This window comes from Callithrix jacchus, chromosome 8 (genome assembly GCF_049354715.1).
Source record: "Callithrix jacchus isolate 240 chromosome 8, calJac240_pri, whole genome shotgun sequence".
In the NCBI taxonomy this organism is placed as follows: domain Eukaryota; kingdom Metazoa; phylum Chordata; class Mammalia; order Primates; family Cebidae; genus Callithrix; species Callithrix jacchus.
In genome coordinates this window covers 135,276,608-135,297,267 of record NC_133509.1, presented here as the reverse complement: position 1 = coordinate 135,297,267, position 20,660 = coordinate 135,276,608, and the positions used below count along the sequence as shown (strand labels likewise).

General features: G+C 48.2%; 2 protein-coding genes and 1 pseudogene across 10 annotated transcripts in view; 2 read left to right on the top strand and 1 right to left on the bottom strand.

Moving 5' to 3' along the window:
• WDR25 (WD repeat domain 25) overlaps positions 1-18,405 on the bottom strand; it is a 152,593-nt gene extending 134,188 nt beyond the window's left edge. Inside the window, exons 1-2 of one of the 3 annotated variants that reach the window (XM_035261490.3) lie at positions 18,345-18,405; positions 13,359-14,177 (exon numbers count right to left, since the gene is read on the bottom strand). In XM_035261490.3, the coding sequence (XP_035117381.1) occupies positions 13,359-14,138 (780 nt within the window). In that variant the 5' untranslated portion in view covers positions 14,139-14,177; positions 18,345-18,405. Of the gene's footprint in view, positions 1-13,358; positions 14,178-18,138 lie in introns of all 3 variants that reach the window. The other 2 variants (XM_035261492.3, XM_035261489.3) reach the window with 2 other exon arrangements.
• On the top strand, positions 14,973-15,330 carry LOC108593571 (high mobility group nucleosome-binding domain-containing protein 3 pseudogene; annotated as a pseudogene).
• Positions 18,406-18,520: 115 nt separating the features above from the next.
• Positions 18,521-20,660, top strand: part of WARS1 (tryptophanyl-tRNA synthetase 1) — a 39,307-nt gene continuing 37,167 nt past the window's right edge. For 2 of the 7 annotated variants that reach the window (XM_009006551.6, XM_009006553.6), the window contains exons 1-2: positions 18,521-18,582; positions 19,450-19,577. The gene's annotated coding sequence lies outside the window, so the exon portion shown is untranslated. Of the gene's footprint in view, positions 19,578-20,660 lie in introns of all 7 variants that reach the window. The other 5 variants (XM_078335748.1, XM_078335747.1, XM_009006554.5 and 2 more) reach the window with 3 other exon arrangements.

Below are 20,660 nucleotides of genomic sequence, written 5' to 3'. Positions count from 1 at the left end.
TTTGATCAACGAATCAAGGCAACTAGAGGCAAATTGGATTGCAAGCCTCACACGCTTAGGCACGCGGCTTAGGAGGCAGTCACAGAATAAACCTCAACTTGGAGTTCTCGATAATACCTTCCATTTGTAAGAGCTTTATCGTTTACAGAGTGGTTTCACACATCTAACCTCCTCTGATCCTCACAGCCCTGTGAGGCAATTATTTCACAGATGAGAATGCTGGAGCTCAGAGAAATGAGAGGAGTGTGCTCAACTCTCTTTTGAATATGCAGTGTGTGGAGCAGTGTTTGGAGCTGTGCTCCGCTTGAGCGGGGCCCCAAATGCAGTACTTCAGGGCAGAGCAGCTCACAAGCACCATCCTGGTCCTGACCACAGGACACCCAAGCCATATGGGCCTTGGAGCCCGAGGCCCGAGAGGCTGACCCAATGCCTGCATCTGCTTCCCAGCCATCCAGCAACATGGGCTCCAACCTGCACTACACCCTCCATGCAAAACGGCCCTCAATCCCTTTCCAAGTAGTCTACCTGCAGGTTGCCCAGTTCTGAGCATCGGAAAGCTCTTCACCACGTGCTGACTTCTTCTCCCAACCCACAGACATTCCACCATGTGTCCTACTTCTGCCCTGGAAGCGAACCCAAATACCCCCCACTCCCTTCCCATAGAGACCTTGCCAGCTCCTGATGACGGCCACCATTCCCTCCCGCCCAGGGCTCACAGCAACACTGTAGGACACCCAGGTACCAGAACCATATCAGAACACACTTGAATGAGAAAAAAAGAACATGAAAAGAAGCCAGGATGAAAACAAACAACTTTTCTAAGCAAAGGTTGCAATGAAAATCTGTTTTAATTTGTATTTTTGTACCTTTCAAAATAACACTTCAACTAGTTCTGAAAGAGACCACTTCTGTTTATAAAAGCTCTTTCGTTTTCCCTGCAGTTCTCAGGCTGTGTAAACACACTGTGAGTAGGGAGAGAGAAATTGCTGCTTGTGAAACTTTTAATTCTAGCATGTATGTGAATTAGAATTCTGAACTCAGCAGGTTAAAAATGTTCTGAAAGCAATTTTGGTATTAGTCTAAATAATTATAGATCACATTCACTTAGATAAGGGCCTTTGCCCCCTCAGGGCTTTAAGGGAAAATTCTAGGCACCGTAGTTAAGCAAAATAGTTGGTTATTACGCAAGCTTTGCGGTGGCAGTGCAAATTGGTATAATCCTTTTGGAAAGCAATCTGACAGGAGACATATCTGAACCCATGAAAATGTACAACCCTTTGACCCAGCAGTCCCACTTCTGGGAATCAATCCAAAAGAAATAATCCAACAGAAAAGGGTTTCATGCATGAAGATAACCACTTCAGCATTATCTATAATAGCAAAAATTAGAAACCACCTAAGTGTCCAGGGCGGCTAAGTAAATTACAGTTAATCAACTCGATAGAGCGTCATGGAACCAGTGAAAATTGACGGCCCTCCAAAGACGCAGAGGCGGCTGGTGGCATGGAGAGCCGCGGGCAGGGCTGGGACAGAATGTTAAACGGAAACCAGGCTGCAGAGCTGCACGTGCACTCTGGCAAACACAGCCCGTGTGGACCAGAAATGGATGGGAGGGTGTTCAAAGATAATCACAATTTCAGTGTATGGTCCAGTTGGGGGATTTCACCCATGGTGTTGTAATGCTGCTGAATCATCTCCATACAGGGCAAAAGGAAGGGCAGAGGAGAAGGGGCAGGGGATGACAGAGGCTTAGACCCTTGCAATCACGTTTTCATCACACAATCTGGAGATCTAACCAAGCAGAAGAAGACAGGTACATGGCTGGGGAAGAACCTACTCACTTATCCCAGAGCTGGGATGTGCTGCTGTTTTTACCAACACAGTAGTGAGATCCCCCAAAATGTAATTACAGATGTAAAGAAAACAGTGGTCCTCAATTACACTGTCTGAAATGATTGAGGACCCCAAAGAGCTGTAGTTTTGGAGGATTATAACTATGGATACTTCTTAGCATATTAGAAGTGAAAACTGAGGACATTTAAAAATATTAATTTATGTAAAAGTAACAATAACACACCCACCACATGTTAACAGAAATAACATATTCCTATAAAAATAACTCTTTTCCAAGACCAAAACAAATTAGTGAGAAGACATTGTTTACATTTGTGCAGCTCTCGTTAATGTCTGGCTTAATACAAGACAGCTGGGTCCTCAGAGCTATGTCTGTATCTAATCTACTGCAACAGCACACGTCCCACAGCCTCTGGAAAACTCCATGTACACTCAGGAGAGAATGAGAACGAAGAAAGGCAAATAACTCCCAGCTATTATTATGAAAATAGTTTGGACCCCCTGAAAGGGTCTCGAGGCCCCCCAGGGGTTTAGATCACACTAAAACCTCAGCAATCAATTACAGCATTAAAAACTGCTACTGCAGTATGTGCAGGGAAAGAAGGGGTTAAATCAGATGTACGGTTGGAGCTCAGTTATGTCAAATCTTTTTTTTAAGGCTGGATGAAATTATACCAAAAAGTCTGCAGTCGTCGCCTCTGGGCGGAGAGAAAATGGGCAATTTGTTTCTTCTTTACGCCTTTCTGTTCTTTCCAGATTGCATTTCTTTTATGGCCAAAAACAACATTTCTTTTTTGAGGAAAGGTTTGGGAAGCTGTGGCGTACCCATGCCCTGCGGAATAAGCCAGATGGGAAGAAGGTCACTTTAAGTCATTCATAGCCAGCGTCAGCGTGGGGGAGCATAGCGAAGCTGGCTGCCGGGGGCCGAGGTGCTGCTCCTTAATCTGCCCATCGATCCCTGGCACCACGCACACATTCATCATGCTAGCACACGGCCTGCCTCGGACCCACTGACGAGAATTGAAACCGGCTCAAGCTAATCACTGCTAGATGAAGGTCAAATATAGGTGACGATTTATCAGGTTTCTGGGTGGGAGAGGACACGCCATGCTCTAGAGGCACGGACAATTACAAAGGGAAAGGGCCAGAGACTTGATGACAAAAAATGTCAGGTTTTCTGTTTAAAAAAAATGATGAGATACCAAAACTCAACGTCACACAACACCCTGAGGGGAAGAGGGTGAAATATGATGAAGGGTCAATATCGTTAGTATGTAAATTGCCCAGATAAGAGAAACGCTAAGACTACAGGAGATGAATAGACAAGAACCAGGATAACAAATGCTTGTTTAGCAGGAACGAAGTGCCAGGCCCATTCTAAAAGAGCTGTACGTAAATGAACTCATTTGGTTCTCAAACAAGACACCATTAAATTAGCAGACATTTTTAAAAGGTAATAATTCTGCCACTGTGGAGGATGAGAAGACACAGCCACTTTTACACATAAATGATGGTGTGTGTCAGACGCTGAGCACTGCAGAAGCCCCGAAAAGAGCCGCACATATCTGCATGCTGGTGGGAACAGACGTGCTGGAGAGTGAGAAATCCAAGCTGGAGGACAGGATGGAGAGTGCAACGTGCACGCTAAACACGGAGACCTTGACCCTCTTCCCCAGCTCAGATGCCAGAAGGCTGGCAGTAGGCCAAAAGCCCACCCAGAGAAGACGCCTCTCTGAGAAGCTGACCAGGCTGGAGGAAATACATAACGATAATCCCAAGTGGGGTCCTAAGATAAGCGCCAGCCGGCCGCCTCGTAATCCTGCATCCGGCCCCATGCGGACATGTCCCTCTGACCCCACACAAGTGTGCGTGCGTGCACACACACACACACACACACAGAGCTTTTGGTCAGGTCAGCTTTTTAGGGCCTCCCACCCTAATTGGAATGAGCAGCAGGAAATCTCTTTAACATGGAACGCAGACACCAAAACAAAAAAAAGACCAAGGGAGATAAGAAAGAGACAAATGTTTTAGAAAACACAGGAAAACTCTCAAAGAACCCAAAAAGCTAAGAAAAGACCTTGTAAATATACAATAAAAAACAATATGCTATATTAAAAAAGGGAACATTCAGAAAATAAGAAACAGCTCTTGGAATGCAAAATATGACAGAACAGAACACTTCGCTGAATATATATTATGCTTCAATTCAAAAGTTTATGACAGCAGAAATACAAATTCAAAAAAAAAAAAGGATTGAAAGATAAAGTGGAAGAAATTTCCCAAAAAAATAAAACAGAAAGGCCAAGAAATAGAGAAAAGAGGAGAAACGCAGAAGCTCAATCCAGGGACATTTGGGAAGCCCAAGCAATCAGAGCCTCAAAGTCAACAACCTTCACTAGCAGCCCCGAGGGTGCCACCCAACTGTGTATGGCCCTCGTCCCATGGGGGGCTGAGGTCCCCAACACCTCACTCCTGGCAAGGAAAGGCAGGCCTAGAACAGCCCCACAAGCCCTGGCAAAGCAGAGTTATATGGCTGCTTTGGTTGTAGGTTTCTAAAGCCCTTCTGGTCCTCCCTGCATTTCAGCCAGTGTCACAGTAATCCATGTGGAAGATCAAGGTACACTATCCTCGCCAAGTTCAGGAAACTTCAGGAAGCTTGCCAGAGGGGAGGCCAGGTGAAGGCAGGCTTCCGGGAATCCTGGGCTGACACACTTGGTCTCACTCACATGTACCTTCTGACGGCACCTCAGTGTGCCTGTCCTATGGCTTGCTCCACTCCCCACGATATATGATGGGTCTGCATGACAGCTGTGTCCATCCGGGAGACTAGACAAAAGAAAACACCTGACGAGAAACAGCAGAAGCTAGGAGAAAAGCTTAGAAGGTTGGAATGACTTACCTAACCCCTCTCTTTTTTCTTTTTTTTTTTGAGATGGAGTTTCGCTCTTGTTACCCAGGCTGGAGTGCAATGGCGCCATCTCGGCTCACTGCAACCTCCGCCTCCTGGGTTCAGGCAATTCTCCTGCCTCAGCCTCCCGAGTAGCCAGGATTACAGGCACGCGCCACCACACCCAGCTAATATTTTGTATTTTTAGTAGAGACGGGGTTTCACCATGTTGACCGGGATGGTCTCAATCTCTTGACCTCATGATCCACCCCTCTCAGCCTCCCAAAGTGCTGGGATTACAGGCTTGAGCCACCGCGCCTGGCCCTAACCCCTTTCTTAAGAGGGAAAAATAACCATCCTGTGATTTTTAAATGCAGGCTACAAAAACAAAGTACCTATGGTATGATTAAAACTAGTTGATATATATGGGGAAAAAAGACTAGAAGGAAATGCTGCTTGCAAAATGTTCACAGTCGTTATGCTTGAGGGAAGGGTCTATGGTTGATCTTCTAATTTCTGCCATTTTCTTGCAATTTTTTCCAAAATTTTACCACTGTTATGATAGGACAAATTAAATCTAAAACAAATCATTTAGACACAGGCCATCACTGGGCATTAGACAGGCACTTTTAAGAGTCTATGGTGTCCAAGTTTTAAAAGCAACAAGAAATAATTTTATAAACTATCTCAACTCCTAAGTGCACCAATTTTGCAATCTGCATTTTTCAATTACATTAAAAGCATTTTTTCCAAATTGCTCTATTCTTCCCTTAATGACATGGGATGAGAGTGAATGCGGCTTACTTCCCGAGGACAGAGCCTGCACCTTCACATGGCTGTTTTCTTCCTGTCAGCATCTGGCGGGCGCACGGCTCTGCCCTTGGTACACCAAACTGTTGAAGTTAAATGGAATGAGGTTATTAAAAAGCACGAAACACAGCTCGGGTTCTGCTACACTTGCCTTTTCTTATTCCTCTCCAACCCAAGGTTTTTTCTATAAGGCACAAGATTGTAAGGCAACTGGAACTGGGAAATGTCTCATTTGTTGGCCTCAGAAACGTCTCGGCTTTCACATGGGGGAGGAGGAGTGTCAAAAAAACTTCACTTCCCACAAAGGGAAGATTCCAGCTCAGAATCTCACGGCTTTTCCCAGAGGCTCAGCAGCCCTGCTGTCAACCAGCCTAAAGCCCCTCACTCCCAATCCTGGAGTAATTCAGGTGACTCTGAACTTCCTCTGGACTGTGGAAAAAGAGAGAAGAAAATATAGTATCCAGACTGGGAAGCATCCAAACACCTACTGCGGGTCCTCAGGCAAGTGTCTTCCCTTCTCCAGGTCTCTATGAAATGAAAACAAACCAGATGATCGCTATGCCTGCTCGCACATGCTCACACACACACATCACCCATTCATTCTCTCCTCACCTTCATCTCATTACCTTGATGCACTGTTAATCACTCGCTCCCCAAATACCAAAGGCCCACTACCACAACCCAAACCTCCTTCCCAGCTGCGCCTCTCGTTTCCGATAGATTTGCCTCGTGCTTAGAATAAATTGCCAATCATCTACGTAACGTTCCACGACTCCTCACTCCACACATCAAATCATTTCTCAATCTCATTTTGTAAAATCCATCAAGAATAATTCTTTCAAAACTGAAATAAACCCTCACTCTGGCACTTGGAGCCATAAATTCCTTGTCTCTGAATGTGAAATACGTCACTTTCTACAAAGCACATCTATGATACCCTGATATAATCAGATTCACTAACAATGATAAATCAACAAGATCCTGTATTACATAAAAATGCAAATCCAAACCACCCCAGAAATCATCTCTTTTCCGTATGTCCCTTAACAGAACCACAAGATTTGCAAGCTGGAATGGAGCTTGACCACCACTTGGGTGAAGGGGATACATTTTTCCATCCCTTATTCTCAGAGGCAGGAGGGCAGCACGGGGGTGGTAGCTCTTTCTGCTCAGGCTCTGAGTCTGACAGACAACTTCCCTGCTTGCCTCTATCATTTACTAGCTGTGTGACCACGGACAAGTCCCTTGACCTCTCTGTGCCTCAACTTCCTCATCTGTAAAATGGGAATGAAGACAGCTGTAGCCTCTCAGGCCTATAATGAACAGGAGATGGAACGTTTAGAACATGACTAGCACACGGTAAGCACTCAGCAATGGCTAGCCCTCTCCGTCCTCTCATCCGATGCCCAGTCAGAGGCCACAGAGCCAAGGGACAGCACAGCAAAACCCCTCCTGGGTCTTCAGCCTGCAGAACAAGGTCCTTTCCTCCAGGTATGCATGGGGAGGTGCCCGCGAGCCAGCTGACCCTGGCACCAGCTGGCAGGAGGTGGCACATCTTCCCTGCCCCCCACTGCTCTCCTGGGTCCTCTGCTGTAAGGTTGCTTCACTCAGCACTGCCAGAGGCTCAGCCGCAAACCTGCCCTGGAAACAGGCAAAGGGCTATGCGATTCTTTCCCTTCTGCCATGCTTTAAATGTGACCAGTTTGGGGACAGGGACCCAGCTCTCCAACATGGACCTGCCAAGAGTTCAGTACATGAAAAGGGAGGGCATGAATGGCTTGGCACAAACAAACCTCAAACTCTTTAGATTCTGAACATATTTATCACAGGAACACTGGGATTGAAATGCTTTAAAAACGTGTGCATAGAGACAGACAACGAGAAGATTCACAAAAACAAGAGTTACAGTAAGTTGGAGGATTCCAGGTGAGCTGTCTTTTCTATACTTTGTTTTATAACTAATCAATACAGGTACGGGGAGTCAGAAACATGCTTCCTCATGAAATGAAAACAAACCAGATGATCAGGCACTAGGTTGAATCTTCTCATTTCAGCTCTACGGCAACAACCTTAATTGGTTGGTTGGTTGGTCAATATCCACCTTTTACCAGTGAAGAACTAGGGGATCAGAGAGGCTAAGTTATTTTCCCAAAGTCACACAGCTACCAAGCAGAAGATTTGGCATGGGAGCCGAGGAGTACAACGATGGCACTGAAGGCTTGCCAGTATCCTCAGGTCCCACTCACCACACAGCAGTGCTTTAGCTAATGCCTGGGTGTAAATCAAGGCCCATCTTAACTACATGAAGGCAGCAAGAAAACCCGACATTTATGTCTAGCCAAATTCACTGAAATAGAGATTATTTCTTTAAATGAAAGCAGGAAATTATAGGAAACAACATGGAAATGACAAAGTAAAGTATGAAATTTGAGACAGTTATGAAAATATCTTTGGGGAAAAGTTTTTAATAAGGTAGAAAAATTCCCCTTACAAACATTACAAAAGCCTGAGCAGCAGAGGAAAACTCGAAACTGCACATACTATGCAATAGGCCCAGTGATGTAAACAGATAGGAATGCAGGCCCAGGCCAGGGAGGCCCCTCATGTGAGTGAGGCACTGACTTGGGGTTGGGGCTTATCAATGATTTCTGTTTCTCCTTCATACTTCAAGCTTCCTGCAACGTCAAAGCTTTTCAGAAGAAAATATTACACTCATGATCAAAAATCAAAAGGTTGTTTTTAAAGTATTTTAAGGAAGCTTGTTACTGAAAGAATTTTAGAGCAAATTGTTCTATAAAGCAAATAACAACTAATTGGTACAATTTCTTTTAAACCCTTCTGTGTTTTAGAACTGCAGGTTTTCATACAGGTACTACAGGTCCCTGGAAGAAGGAAACACACCTTATTCTTTTGGGACTTCCACTCAGTGCCTGGCAGAGGGTTCTGTACACGGGAGCATTCAATCAGGGCTGGCTGGGTTTGGTTAAAGCAGGCCACATACACGTTTTCCTTCAAAAACAGCATCAAAGTCTGAATTTCTACCTTTACGTGCAGTGGGTGTTGAAACATGTTGAGCCGAGCGAGTTCACTGGGAGATGAAAAGAGTGTCTGAAAGGGTATCCGTGCTGGGATTGCAGCTATGAGAAAACCACGCACGTTCACAGGCAAGGGCGGGAAAGGATCATCAGGAAAGAAAGAGCAGCGCTGTGGAATTATGAGTCATTGTTTTATTTTACTTAATTTCTCTAGCTGTAAATTTTTCAAAACTAATATAAGCATATTTTACAGCTCACAGAACATTTAGAACACATTAAAATAAGTGTCTTTCTACTGTAATGTGCCCAATTGAAATGTATGAATTCCAAAGCTACATTTTAAGGCAATGAAGGAACTGGCACTCCATGTTCTTTAGATTAATCAGTTGGACTGTGTTGTTTTTCTCCTGATCAGAAAGAAATCATTTTTCAGGAAATGTTACCTTGAATCAAATATTCTTCCACATTCTAGAAGCTTGGATGAGCTGCTTATATTAAGTCTTACTGTGCCCCCTAGTGGCGAATAGAATTTATGCACTCAAAAGACAATCCCTCCACAAAGGCTTGCGATAAAATCCAAAAATTTGTCTTAATCTTTATTATCACTTAACAAGTACACAATTTTGTGCCAGGTGCTGGAGAATATAGAAATTGGTCTGGCTCAGGAAGTTTAAAGTCTAGCTAGGTGAAGCTGATATGGCTCCATGGCTACTTATGTTAAATAACACAAGAGCACGTATCGTTGATGGGAGGAAGTTCCTAGGGAAAAGCAAGAACTCCAGCACACACTAAGTGCCAGCTACGTGCCAGGCCCTGCACTAGGTGATTCACATCTAATACCGTTTACTTTTCACAAAAATCCAGCAAGGTACGGATAACGGTCTCCACTTTTCAGATACTCAAATGGAGGCTCAGAAGTGAGGTTACTTGCCAGAGACCAGACAGCCAGGGGCTGGCCACAGAGGAAGGGCCCAAGCAGGTCTCGTCACCCCGCCCCCAAGCTCTTCCCTCCCTCCTGATCCAGCAGGGGCCCAGAAGGCACTCTGGCAGATTTTAACCAAAAGGCAGGGAGAAAGCACCCTAGGAAGGAAGCACTGAGTTGGGGAGTACACTGCCACACCCACCTCTTCCAGCTCATTCCCCGCTGCACCCACCATCTGCTCTCCTCCAGGGACTAGGCTGCAGCCAGCCAGGACTCCTGCCTGCGCCCAAGGCCCTGTCCCCACTCCAGACCCACCACCCACACCCACACACTGCCTTTCCCGGGTCACCAGGTCCCCAAGATCTGCCATGCTGCCCCACATCTGACACCAAGGAGAGAAAAGAACACCACGTGCTGCCCAGCCAGGCCACACACGAACCTGGTGGCCCAGCAAGCCTAAGGCCTCAGCCAGGACTTCTGTCCACAGCTCCCGCCCGGCTCCCACCCAGTTGCCGATCTGTCTTCCCATCCTGGCTCCACCAGCCCCTGCCACACACTCTTCACACTGAAAAGTTGCTCAAAGTCAATTTGCCCAAACCCGCTTTGCCAAATAACCCCATCAGTGAAAAACTGTCAAATATCTTAAAACAGAGAGAGCCCTGGCCCACCATTGTATCTATGGCTTATAAAAGCCCTGATGTTCCCGGCAGCACAGTAAAAAGAGGGTCAGGAGATGCCGACCCCAGCAGCCATGCTGGCCCGGGCCCAGCCTCACGACAGCAGAGTGCTCTGCCCTGGGAAGGCACCCTGGGTGCACAGTGTGGCGGGGGAACTCCTGGAAGCTGTCTGGCAGTCCAAGGGGCCAGTGCCAGTGTCATCACCTGCAGCGCACACCATCTCCTCGGGACAGGCGGGCACGGCAGCAGACCCTGGCCCCACCCAGGGCAGCCCCACAGACCTCGACCCAGGTCTGACTCCCAGCCCAGGAACAGGGATTCCTACCACAGTCCCTCAGTCTGAGCCGCCCTCGCTGTTATTCCAAGCTGGGCCAGCTGCGCCCTCTTCTGGTCATGAGGTGTCACAGTTAGTTGGCTGCTCACAGTTTCCCCTCTATGGGGGCAGAAACATATCCCAACATCCACGTCTGCTCCACAAGGCCAAAATTCAGTGCCTCCACTCAGGTGCTCTCTGCTCAAAAACTAACATGGGGATGCCTCTGTTTAGGAAGTCTCAATTTCCCAGGCAAAAGTGACCCAAGCTGCCTCCCTGCCAGCAGGACCCAGGGAACACTTGACAACACCGGACGGAAGCCAGTCCCACAGGGCTCCAGATCTGCTCCTCACCATCAGGACAGAGGACTCTGGAGGCAAGCAGGCAGGTGGGCATCCACCAGGACACACCTGCTGCCCCACATCTCTCCAGGAGGCAGTGCCCTGAGTGGAGGGCACGCCACCCATCTCTGCCTATAACTAACCTCTTCTCCAATCTATGCTGCCGTCGGCCTGCCTGCCCTCACCCTCCCTCTGGGTACCATCCCTCAGCCAGGACTACCTTCCACAAAGCCCCTGCCACATGCCAGCACCTAGACTGGGCACCTTGGATGCCACCATTCACTCCAACTCCAGCCCATCCACTGCTCCATGGCGCTGCCCCAAGAGGTGAGGCTGCAATCACCCCTGCAACAAGAGACAAGGGCAGGAGGCCCCGGGCCCAGCTCCCAGGGCCCACAGGCAGCAGGGGGGAGCAGCACATTCAAACAGCGGACAGTCATGAGGACACCCAGAGGTGAGCGGCTGGACACGAGGACACCCTGCCAACCTGCCAAATTCCCAAATGGGGGGATTTGTGTGTCTTGATCACTGCTATTTCTCCAGCCCCTAAAACAGGACATTGCACAAAGCTGGAGCCCACTAAACATGTATTCACTGGACCCAATGGGGAGCTTTTCAGAGAAGATGACTTTCCAGGCTGGGCATTGGCTGGGAAGCAGGTACCTAACAGGCAGGAAAGCAAAGGGAGGGGACCCTCAAGGGGGTGGGGCATGAGAGAAGCATGGAGGAAAGAAGGTTCCCGCCCGCCCCCAACAGGAAGGCGAGTACCCGGAGGACAAGGGCCACCACTCAAACTCCAGGGCCAGCCAGACACTGCCCAGGCCCACCAGCAACCCTCCGACGGGTTTCCCATTCCCCAGCCCCTGCAGGGAAACAGACTTGGGAAAGAGAGTGGAGAAGCCCCAGGGCCACAGGGTCAATGCCAGCATGCTGTGACTCACACCAGAGATGCCAGAAGCCTCCAAACATACTTCACAGTGCCCAGTGTTGCAGAAAAAGCACCAAAGACCTAAGTGAAGTCCCAGAACGCCAGGCTGAAGAGAGAATATGACTTTCTCTCCCCCAGACTCTATGAGTCTTGCCAGAAAAGAGCACAGACAAGCCACTTCACGACTACAATTTGTCATTTAAAAATGACACCCATCAAGCTGGGCACAGTGGCTACCCCTGTAATCCCAGCACTTCGGGAGGCCAAGGCAGGCGGATCACAAGATCAGGAGTTCGAGACCAGCCTGACCAACCTGGAGAAATCCCATCTCTACTAAATATACAAAAATTAGCCAGGAGTGGTGGCACACACCTATAATCCCAGCTACTCAGGAGGCTGAGGCAGGAGAATTTCTTGAATCCAGGAGGCAAAGGTTGCAGTGAGCAGAGATCGCACCACTGCACTCCAGCCTGGGCAACAGTTGAGTGAGACTCCATCTCCAAAAACAACAACAACAAAATGACACCCAGCAATTCAGCTCATTTCAAAGACATCTCTATACTTCACTTTAGAAAATGCTTTCTAGGGAGAAAAGCTCAAAATGTAATCTGCAAATGAAGTGATCTAGGAAAGTTGGCCTCAGAACTCTGAGGAAGCAAGGGCAAGGGAACCACCATTTACTGAGCCCCTGTGAGGTACCTAGCTCTGTGCAAGGCACTTTTCCAGCATTTTTCTCACATGAGCACATGACCAGGTATGATTCTGCCCTTTTACAGAGACGCCAGACTCCACGAGAAGGCGGCCGGGCCAGTGGCCGACGAGCTTGCTACTCTGCAGCAAAGCTGATGTGAAGCCAAGCCCCTCAAAGGTATTTCCTCCCCAAGAGCGTTTGGTTCAGTTGGCATTTAGTTGGCACCCGCTACATGTCAGGTGCTTTGCTAGCTGCGAGGAGAGAGAGGAGGGACACAGTGCACAGCAAGAAGGGCTGGAGACAGGTCCCCGACAGGCACAATGACCCACCACACTGTACCTGCACACGGTGGGGACACATTACTATTACTTCAGCAGCCTGGAAAATAAATAAGACAATGCAAAAAGGAGTTTCCATGTAAAACCAGAAGTCCCCAGAAGGACATGTGCAACCAGAATGTTGCCACATTGTGCAAGCCTGACACCAGGAGCTGGGTCTATCTGCCTCTCCCAACGGCTCCTGAAACCCGCACAGCACCGGGCACAGAGCTGGCATGGCTCAGTGCTCCACAGGATCACAGAGGATGTCCCCAGTCCCCAGGGCTTGGTCCTGGGCCTGCTTTTCTTCTCCTACTAATCATTCTCACAGCCTCCGAGAGCGATAAGGAACAGTATCATCTGGCGACCTGAGCAAAGCAGCATCAGGGAAGGGGTGGGGCAGGAGGGACTCACGACCCTGGGCTGACTACAAATGACCCTTTTTCAGATGCAACGAAGAGAATTACAGAAATCTACACACACACCAAAGTTCAGCCTGTAACCTCCCTCCGTTTCACTCTTACTCCGGCAGTGTATTCCTAAGACCATCTAAAAGCGGAAGTTTTCGCTCAAGTCTTACCTTGAAAGTTTTATCCATGGAAGTGGAGAGAAGCATGTGGCTCTGAGAAAGCACTGGACACCACTGAACACTGTTGACAGGGCCCCTGTGGCCTCTCAGGTAGAAAAGCACTTTCTGGGGAACCGTGGTTTCTTTATAATGGCTGTTCAAATACGGCTGAATAAACTCAGACACTCTGGGGGCCACACAAAGAGGGGCTGGGGCCCGCCCTGAAGGGCGCCCCTGTGGCTCCGCCTCATTAGCCTTGCCTGTTTCCGGGCGTAAGGCCGGCAGCTGTCTTAGTCTTTTAGGGGTGTAGGGTACGACACCATCCTCACACTTTTTCTTCTGCAAAGAGCTGCCATTTTTACCTATGGTTTCAGACTCACTTTGAGCACGGAAAGATGACTTGGAAAAGTCCCTGAAGAGTTTTACTTGCTTAAAGCGTGCAGCTGCCAAGGGCATGTGGCTGGCTGGAACATGGCTCGTCCACAAAGAAGAACGAGAAGGCTCTTTGGTGGGGAAGGTGACTTGAGGCTCCTTCCCGGGCCACTGTAGCCTCTGGCTAGGGCAAGATCCCCGATCGCTTCTCCCAAGCCAAGCCAGTGGGAGGCGACGGCCGCCTGGGTCCCTGCAAGAGCCAGGCTTTGTGGGCACATCCAGTGTACCAGATGCAAAATCCTGCCCAGGCGGTCTGGCCACACCAGAAGTGTCTTTTACCGGGCCCATGGCATTCAAACTTCCTGCAGGCTCTGCCTCAGCCTCCGAGTCCGAATCATCATAAGCTACCAACGAAGCCATTGAAGACAGAGTTCTTGGTGTGCTTCAAAGCCAAACCACCTAAGAGCAAACAAAGTCAAGCGTCAGAAAAGGTGCATGGAAGAATAGCTGTGTAGTTATAAGAAAACACGTCACCTAGGAAATCCAACAATTCAACACACAAAAATAAACACAGACCGGCCAGGCACAGTGGCTTACACCTATAATCCCAGTATTTTGGGAGGCCAAGGTGGGCGGATCACGAGGTCAGGAGTACAAGTCCAGCCTGACCAACGTGGTGAAACACCCCCCTCTCTACTAAAAATACAAAACTTAGCTGGGTGTGGTGGTATGTCCCGTAATACTCAGGAGGCTGAGGCAGGAGAATGGCTTGAACCCAGGTGGCGGAGGCTGTGGTGACCCAAGACCCTGCCACTGCACTCCAGCCTTGGCAACAGAGCAAGACTCCATTGTCTTAAAAAAAAGAAAAGAAAAGAATAAACACAGGCTGGGCATGGTGGCTCACCCCTGTAATCCCAGCACTTAGAGAGGCCCAGGTGGGCAGATCAACTGAGGTCAGGAGTTCAGGACCAGCCTGGCCAACATGATGAAACCCCATCTCTACTAAAAATACAAAAATTAGCTGGGCAGAATGGCAGGCACCTGCAGTCACAGCAACTTGGGAGCCTAAGACAGAAGAATCATTTGAACCTGGGAGGTGGAGGCTGCAGTGAGCCAAGATCATGCCACTGCACTCCAGCCTGGGTGACAAGAGCAAGGGTCTGTCTGCAGCTGCCACAGCAGAGGCAACATCCAGCAGCAGTGCCAACAGTTCCAGCTGGTTGTTTTACTTTTTGCTTCACCAACATAGTCATTATGCCAAAGAGAAAGTCTCCAAAGAATGCAGAGGGCAAAGATGGATCGAAAGTAACTAACAGGAGCCCACAAGATGGTCTGCCAGATTGTCAGCGAAACCTGCTCCACCAAAACCTGAACCCAAACCAAGAAACACATCTGCTAAGAAAGAACCTGGAGCAAAGATTAGCAGAGGTGCTAAAGGGAAGAAGGAGGAAAAGCAGGAAGCTGGAAAGGAAGGCACAGAAAACTGAATCTGTGGATGACAAGGGAGAATGAATTGTCATGAAAAATTGGGGTTGATTTTATGTATCTCTTGGGACAACTTTTAAAAGCCATTTTTACCAAGTATTTCATAAATGCTAATTTTTTAGGACTCTACTAGTCAGCATACAAAAATACATAAGGATGGATATTTCACCCTCTCATAGTCATGCTTTTTGGCAATTTACATCATCCTCAAGTAAAATAAATACCAGTTTAATATTGGAAGATGTCAGATTGATTCAGCATCCATGCACTTGCTTTAAAATTTAGTCCTGTGCATACTGTGGTGTTTTTACTGTGCTTATTTGAAATTTTCATGCAGTTTTTCTAGAGCAATAATCGGTGGTACTTTTGTACCTAGGTTTTATGTGACTTTAATGAAACATGGATAGTCGTGGCCACCTGCTGACTATTTGTGGTTTAAAATAAAAGGTTTTCTTGTCTGAAAAATAAAATAAAATGAACACACACACACACAAAAGGCTTTTCTACACATCAGGCATAATTAGTTAGAAGATACAATTTTTGACACGAAAACTATGCGATAGCTGGGGGTAAATCTATAAAAAATAAGCAAGACCTACATGAAGAAAACTAAAAGACGGGCACGTGGCTCACGCCTGTAATCCAAGCATTTTGGGAGGCTGAGGTGGGCAGATCACTTGAGGTCAGGAGTTTGAGACCAGCCTGACCAATATAATGAAATCCTGTCTTTACTAAAAATACAAAAATTAGCCAGTCCTGGTGGCACATGCCTGTAATCCTAGCTACTTGAGAGGCTGAGGCAGGAGAATCTCTTGAACCCGGGAGGCAGAGGTTGCAATGAGCTGAGATTGTACCACTGTACTCCAGCCTGGGCAACAGAGGGAGACTCCATGTCCAAAAAAAAAAGGAAAGAAAACTAAAACTTTTATTGAAGAACATATAGAAGACCAGGGCTGGGTGCAGTGGCTCACACCTATAATCCCAGACCTCTGGGAGGCTGAGGCTGGTGGATCACTTGAGGTCAGGAGTTCAAGACCAGCCTGACCAATAGGCAAAACTCCATGTCTCTACTAAAAATACAAACATTAGCCAGGATGGTGTCAGGCACCTGTAGTCCCTGCTACTGGGGAGGCAGAGACAGGAGAACTGCTTGAATCTGGGAGGCGGAGGTTGCAATGAGCCATGATCGCCAGCCTGGGCAACAGAACAAGACTCTGTCTCAAAAAAAAAAAAGGCCTGGAGAGACAGTGCCTAGAGAGAAAGACCCAGGGATACTTTAAAAATGCCTTTGGAAGGTCCATTTTGGTCATATGTGTTACAAGTTTCAACACATCATTTTTACCCCAGCAGCCTCACTGCAGAACTCTATCCTACAAAAATACTAGCATGTTTGCTAGATGTATAAATCCATGAAGATAAATGTATAAAGAAAACGTGCTGCACTGCTTATTAGCAACAAATGAGAAGAACATAGGCTCATCATCATGAATGAGGTTAGGTCCGAAAATATTTAAATCAAAAGTTGTCCAGGATCCACGGTGGGAAAGGCCTGCCACTATCCCCTGCATCCTTCCCCTTGTACTCCAGCCCTTCCCTCTTTTCTCTCTGCCTGGAGCATTCTTCCCTCGGATATCCCATCTCCATAGCAGTCAGCTGGAGAGACAGGCCCACAGCACAAGGCTAAGGTCCTGAGGTATCTATCTGTCCTCCCAAGAGTGCTGGGAGCAATTCTGAAGGCATGATCCAAATCCACCCGTTTCACTCCCAACACACTGCAGTGAATTTCTACTTGTTAAAGAAAATCCTTTCTGAAATTCTAGACCATCGTGCACAATAAATTGTTATCAATTAGTTCCCAGAAAAAAAGTGCTTTGGTCTGGATCAATGTTTTACTTCTGTGCTGTTAGCACCAAGTACAATCCAAGGACAGCAGAGGGCGCGGTGGAACAGCACAGAACGCTCAGTCACTAGACCAGCTTCAAGAAAACCCAGTGCACCCTACCTTAATCAAACAGGCCAAGCTCCTCCTCCATCCCCCGACAGGTGGAGTCAGGTCGGCATCAACAGATTCCCTCCAAGTCCTTTGCTAAGTCATTCCATGCAGCCTGCCTACTAGCTATCTCTTCTGCTAGACAATGGGTTTCAATGTCCCCTGGAATCAACCACCCAACCCCTTCCACACCTTTCCCCCAAATGGCTCCATTCGCCTCTGCCAAGTCAGCATCATTCCATAAACGTCTGTAGTGAGCCTCCTCTAGTAATGCCGCCCCGTTCGCAGCCCACTCCAGGCAGGTAACAACTTCCACAGACAAAGCCAAAGTTTAAAGAAAACTTCTAAAGCCAGCCAGCTCATCTCAGATGGAACCAATATACTATGAAAGACTAGGAACTGATGGAACTGTGCAGTGCAAATAATTTGGCATTTCTGCTCTCTAAATACTAAGCCTGGTCCCGAGGACAGTCTGAACTCCTCTGCCTAGGCACCACCCACCATGGCACCCAACTCCTTGCTGTCAAAGTGATGCCACCAGATTCCCACCACCAGGGTGCCGGTCCTCCCTCTGGGAAGAGGTGAGGGATTAAACTAAAAGGAACAGAGGCAGCCAGATGGAAGAGAAGGCAGGGGCACTGAAGAGTCGAAGGAAGGAGCGCGTGGCTCTGACAGACACTACCAGCCCCATGAGGACAGGACTTTCTGTGTTGGATTCCCTATTAGAAGCCCAGCGTCTAAAAATATCTCTGGAATGCAAACAGGTGGGAGAGGGGATATGTGGAAGTAAAAGAAATAGGATATTCCATTCAACAAACATTTCCTGATTACCTAATGTTTGTCAAGCCCTACGCTGGGTCTGGTGTTGGTGGAAATTAAACACAAAACACAGATGCCCCCCGCCCGGAGACCCCAGACCGATGAAGGTAACAAACAAGGTACGACCAGAGATGGGTTTTGAAGGATGAATGGGAGTTAGCCGAGTTGTCAATAGTAAGAGGTAAGGTGGGTCCAAAGCACAGCGCTTTCTGAAGGAACAGGAAGTGAAAGGAGAGCGAGCGGCGATGACCGCGTTAAAAGGCGTGGGGCGCTTCGGGCGCTGCCCAGTCCCGGCCCCCTCCAGCCCGGGGCCCGCCGCTCACCACACGCACCGGAAGCGCTCCGTTCTCCCGGAGGCAGACCGGCCAACACTGCAAGGTCCAGTCGCGTTCCGCCGCGGCGCCGGGGCCGCTAGCCAATCAGTGGCGATCTCTGCCCCGCCCCCGCTTGAACAGCCAATGATGGCTCCGTCAGGCCGGAAGTTGTTCCGTCCGGACAGCGTTTCCACGGACGCCCAGGAGAAAACCCTTGGCTGAGCCGGGAGCGTTGACCGGCCCGGCTGGAAGCCGGGTAAGCGAGGGGCGTGAACCCGGGGCGGAATGCGGGAACAAGGGAGGGAGTGCTGGAGGGACGCCGGCATGGCACCCAACGGCCTGGCCCTCCTGGGAATATCCTCAGAGCCCGGCTTGCCGCCTGCCGCGTTCTGGCATTCTAAGGGGCGCGGAGCCTGCCAGCGACCCCTCGCCCCTTTCCTCTGAACGTCGCCTACCCACCCCGTCTCCCTTTCCCGCCGGCACCCGCCCTTCCGTCGTCTCCACCTCTTTCCTTTCCCGGAGGAGAGAGGCCCCCATTTTTATTTAGCGCCTGCCATGTGCCAGAGGCTTTGCGTAGTGCTGCCCTTAGTCCCCTCGGTGGTAATGTTAGCAGGCTTCTCCATGCCCATTTCACGGTTGAGGAAACCGAGGGGAAGCAGAAAAGCAATGTGACCCTTGCCCAGGGTTTCGAGTCAGTCCAAGCTGAGATTGAAATCCAGGCTTCTGTGACACCAGAGTTCCTGATCTTTCCACCACACTGCACCGCCCTGGTGAACAGATGCAGGGAGTTTACAGGTTCTCTTTCCACCTCCCACGACTACACACAAACACTGTCACACAGATGCTGAGGGTGGGGAACGGGAAGAGGGTGGGGAGGTTATTTGGAGGCCGGCATGGGGTGAGGGGTGGCTGATGCAATGACCAGCTAATCGCTCGGTTCTCAAGAGGGTTTCATTGGTCTCAACCTGGCCCCCCCAGCCAACCCACCCCGATTGGACAGTCTCAACAGAAAGGTTGGTCAAGAGCTCAAGTGTTTCTGAGAATCTGGGTGATTTATAAGAAACCCTTAGCTCATGCGGGGTGGGGAGTGGTAAACAAAAGCAAGAGGAGGCTCTTTTCTCAGAAGGGAAAGTGAAAGAAAGAGGGGAAGAATATTAAAGACCACTTCTAGCCAGAAGAGCAGGGCATTCTCAGCTGCTCAACTGCCCAGCGTGACCAGTGGCCACCTCTCCAGTGCCTTCCACAATCTGGGTATGTATTGCTATCTTTGCCAGGCTTAGAGTTTGTTAGCGTTTTTACCAAAGTGCTGAAAACCTTGGTTTTAGAAGGTCAAGGCTTGTGTCCTAGTATTAGGGTGTTAGGCGTCTTCTATTGACCCAAAATTCAGGTAATTCACTTCTCCCATGGGAAACAGAGATTCTGGCCAAGCGGTTTCGTGCAATGTCTTTGCCTTTTAAGATAATGTTCATTCTGTTATTTGGGGGGGAAAGCAATCTTTCTTTAAGTGTTAAAAAAAAAAAAAGTGGAACATAATGGGGACCCAAAAGATGTCAAGAACTCCTTGCTCTAAATAAGTCATTTTCTTGTCCTCTGGGAACTGGCCAGTCCAAAGGCATTGTCACCTACATTCTGGGCCAAGATGTAGAGGATGGTGTTCCACCTCCTGGTGGTATTCCAGGGATCCAGACATGCTCCTGGGCCACATTTTCTTCCCAGCTGCTCCAGAATTGACTGTCTTTATGCCACTCTTCCCCAGACTGTGGAATCAGTGTGTCTGATCTTTGTGAGATAATTTAGATGCAGCCCAAGTCTTTATCGTGTTGTTCTGTGAAACAATTCTATAATTCTTTTCACTCCTCATCCCAACAGCATACTGTTTCCTTAAGTGCCTGTTATGCTCCTCCAGAGCAGTGGAAATTTTCAGAATGAGCACAAGATTCAAGTTCTTGAAAAGGGGGAATTGGAAGTTAATTTTCAAGAGCTTTTTTAGCTTTCTCCTGGAAGGTCCGCTGTGATCTCCTGTGGAATAGGCAGTTTTGCTCCTTACACTCCCAGTACTTTTGTTTAGGGAAGATAATAGAGTACTTCACTGGTTATAACTGTATTTCTTTGTTTCAGTTTGTAATATTTGTTAAACATGTAAAGTCACTTCTCTTAACAAAGATTCAATGTGCTGTTTGCAATTTGTATGGTAAACACTGAACACAATGGTCCTTAACCTTTGGGCCGCTAAGCCTCCTTTGCAAAGATAATGAAGCCAAGATACTCTGCTCAAAACCATACACATACCAAGGTACTTGAAAATGTTAACATAATCTCAGAGATTCATGAACT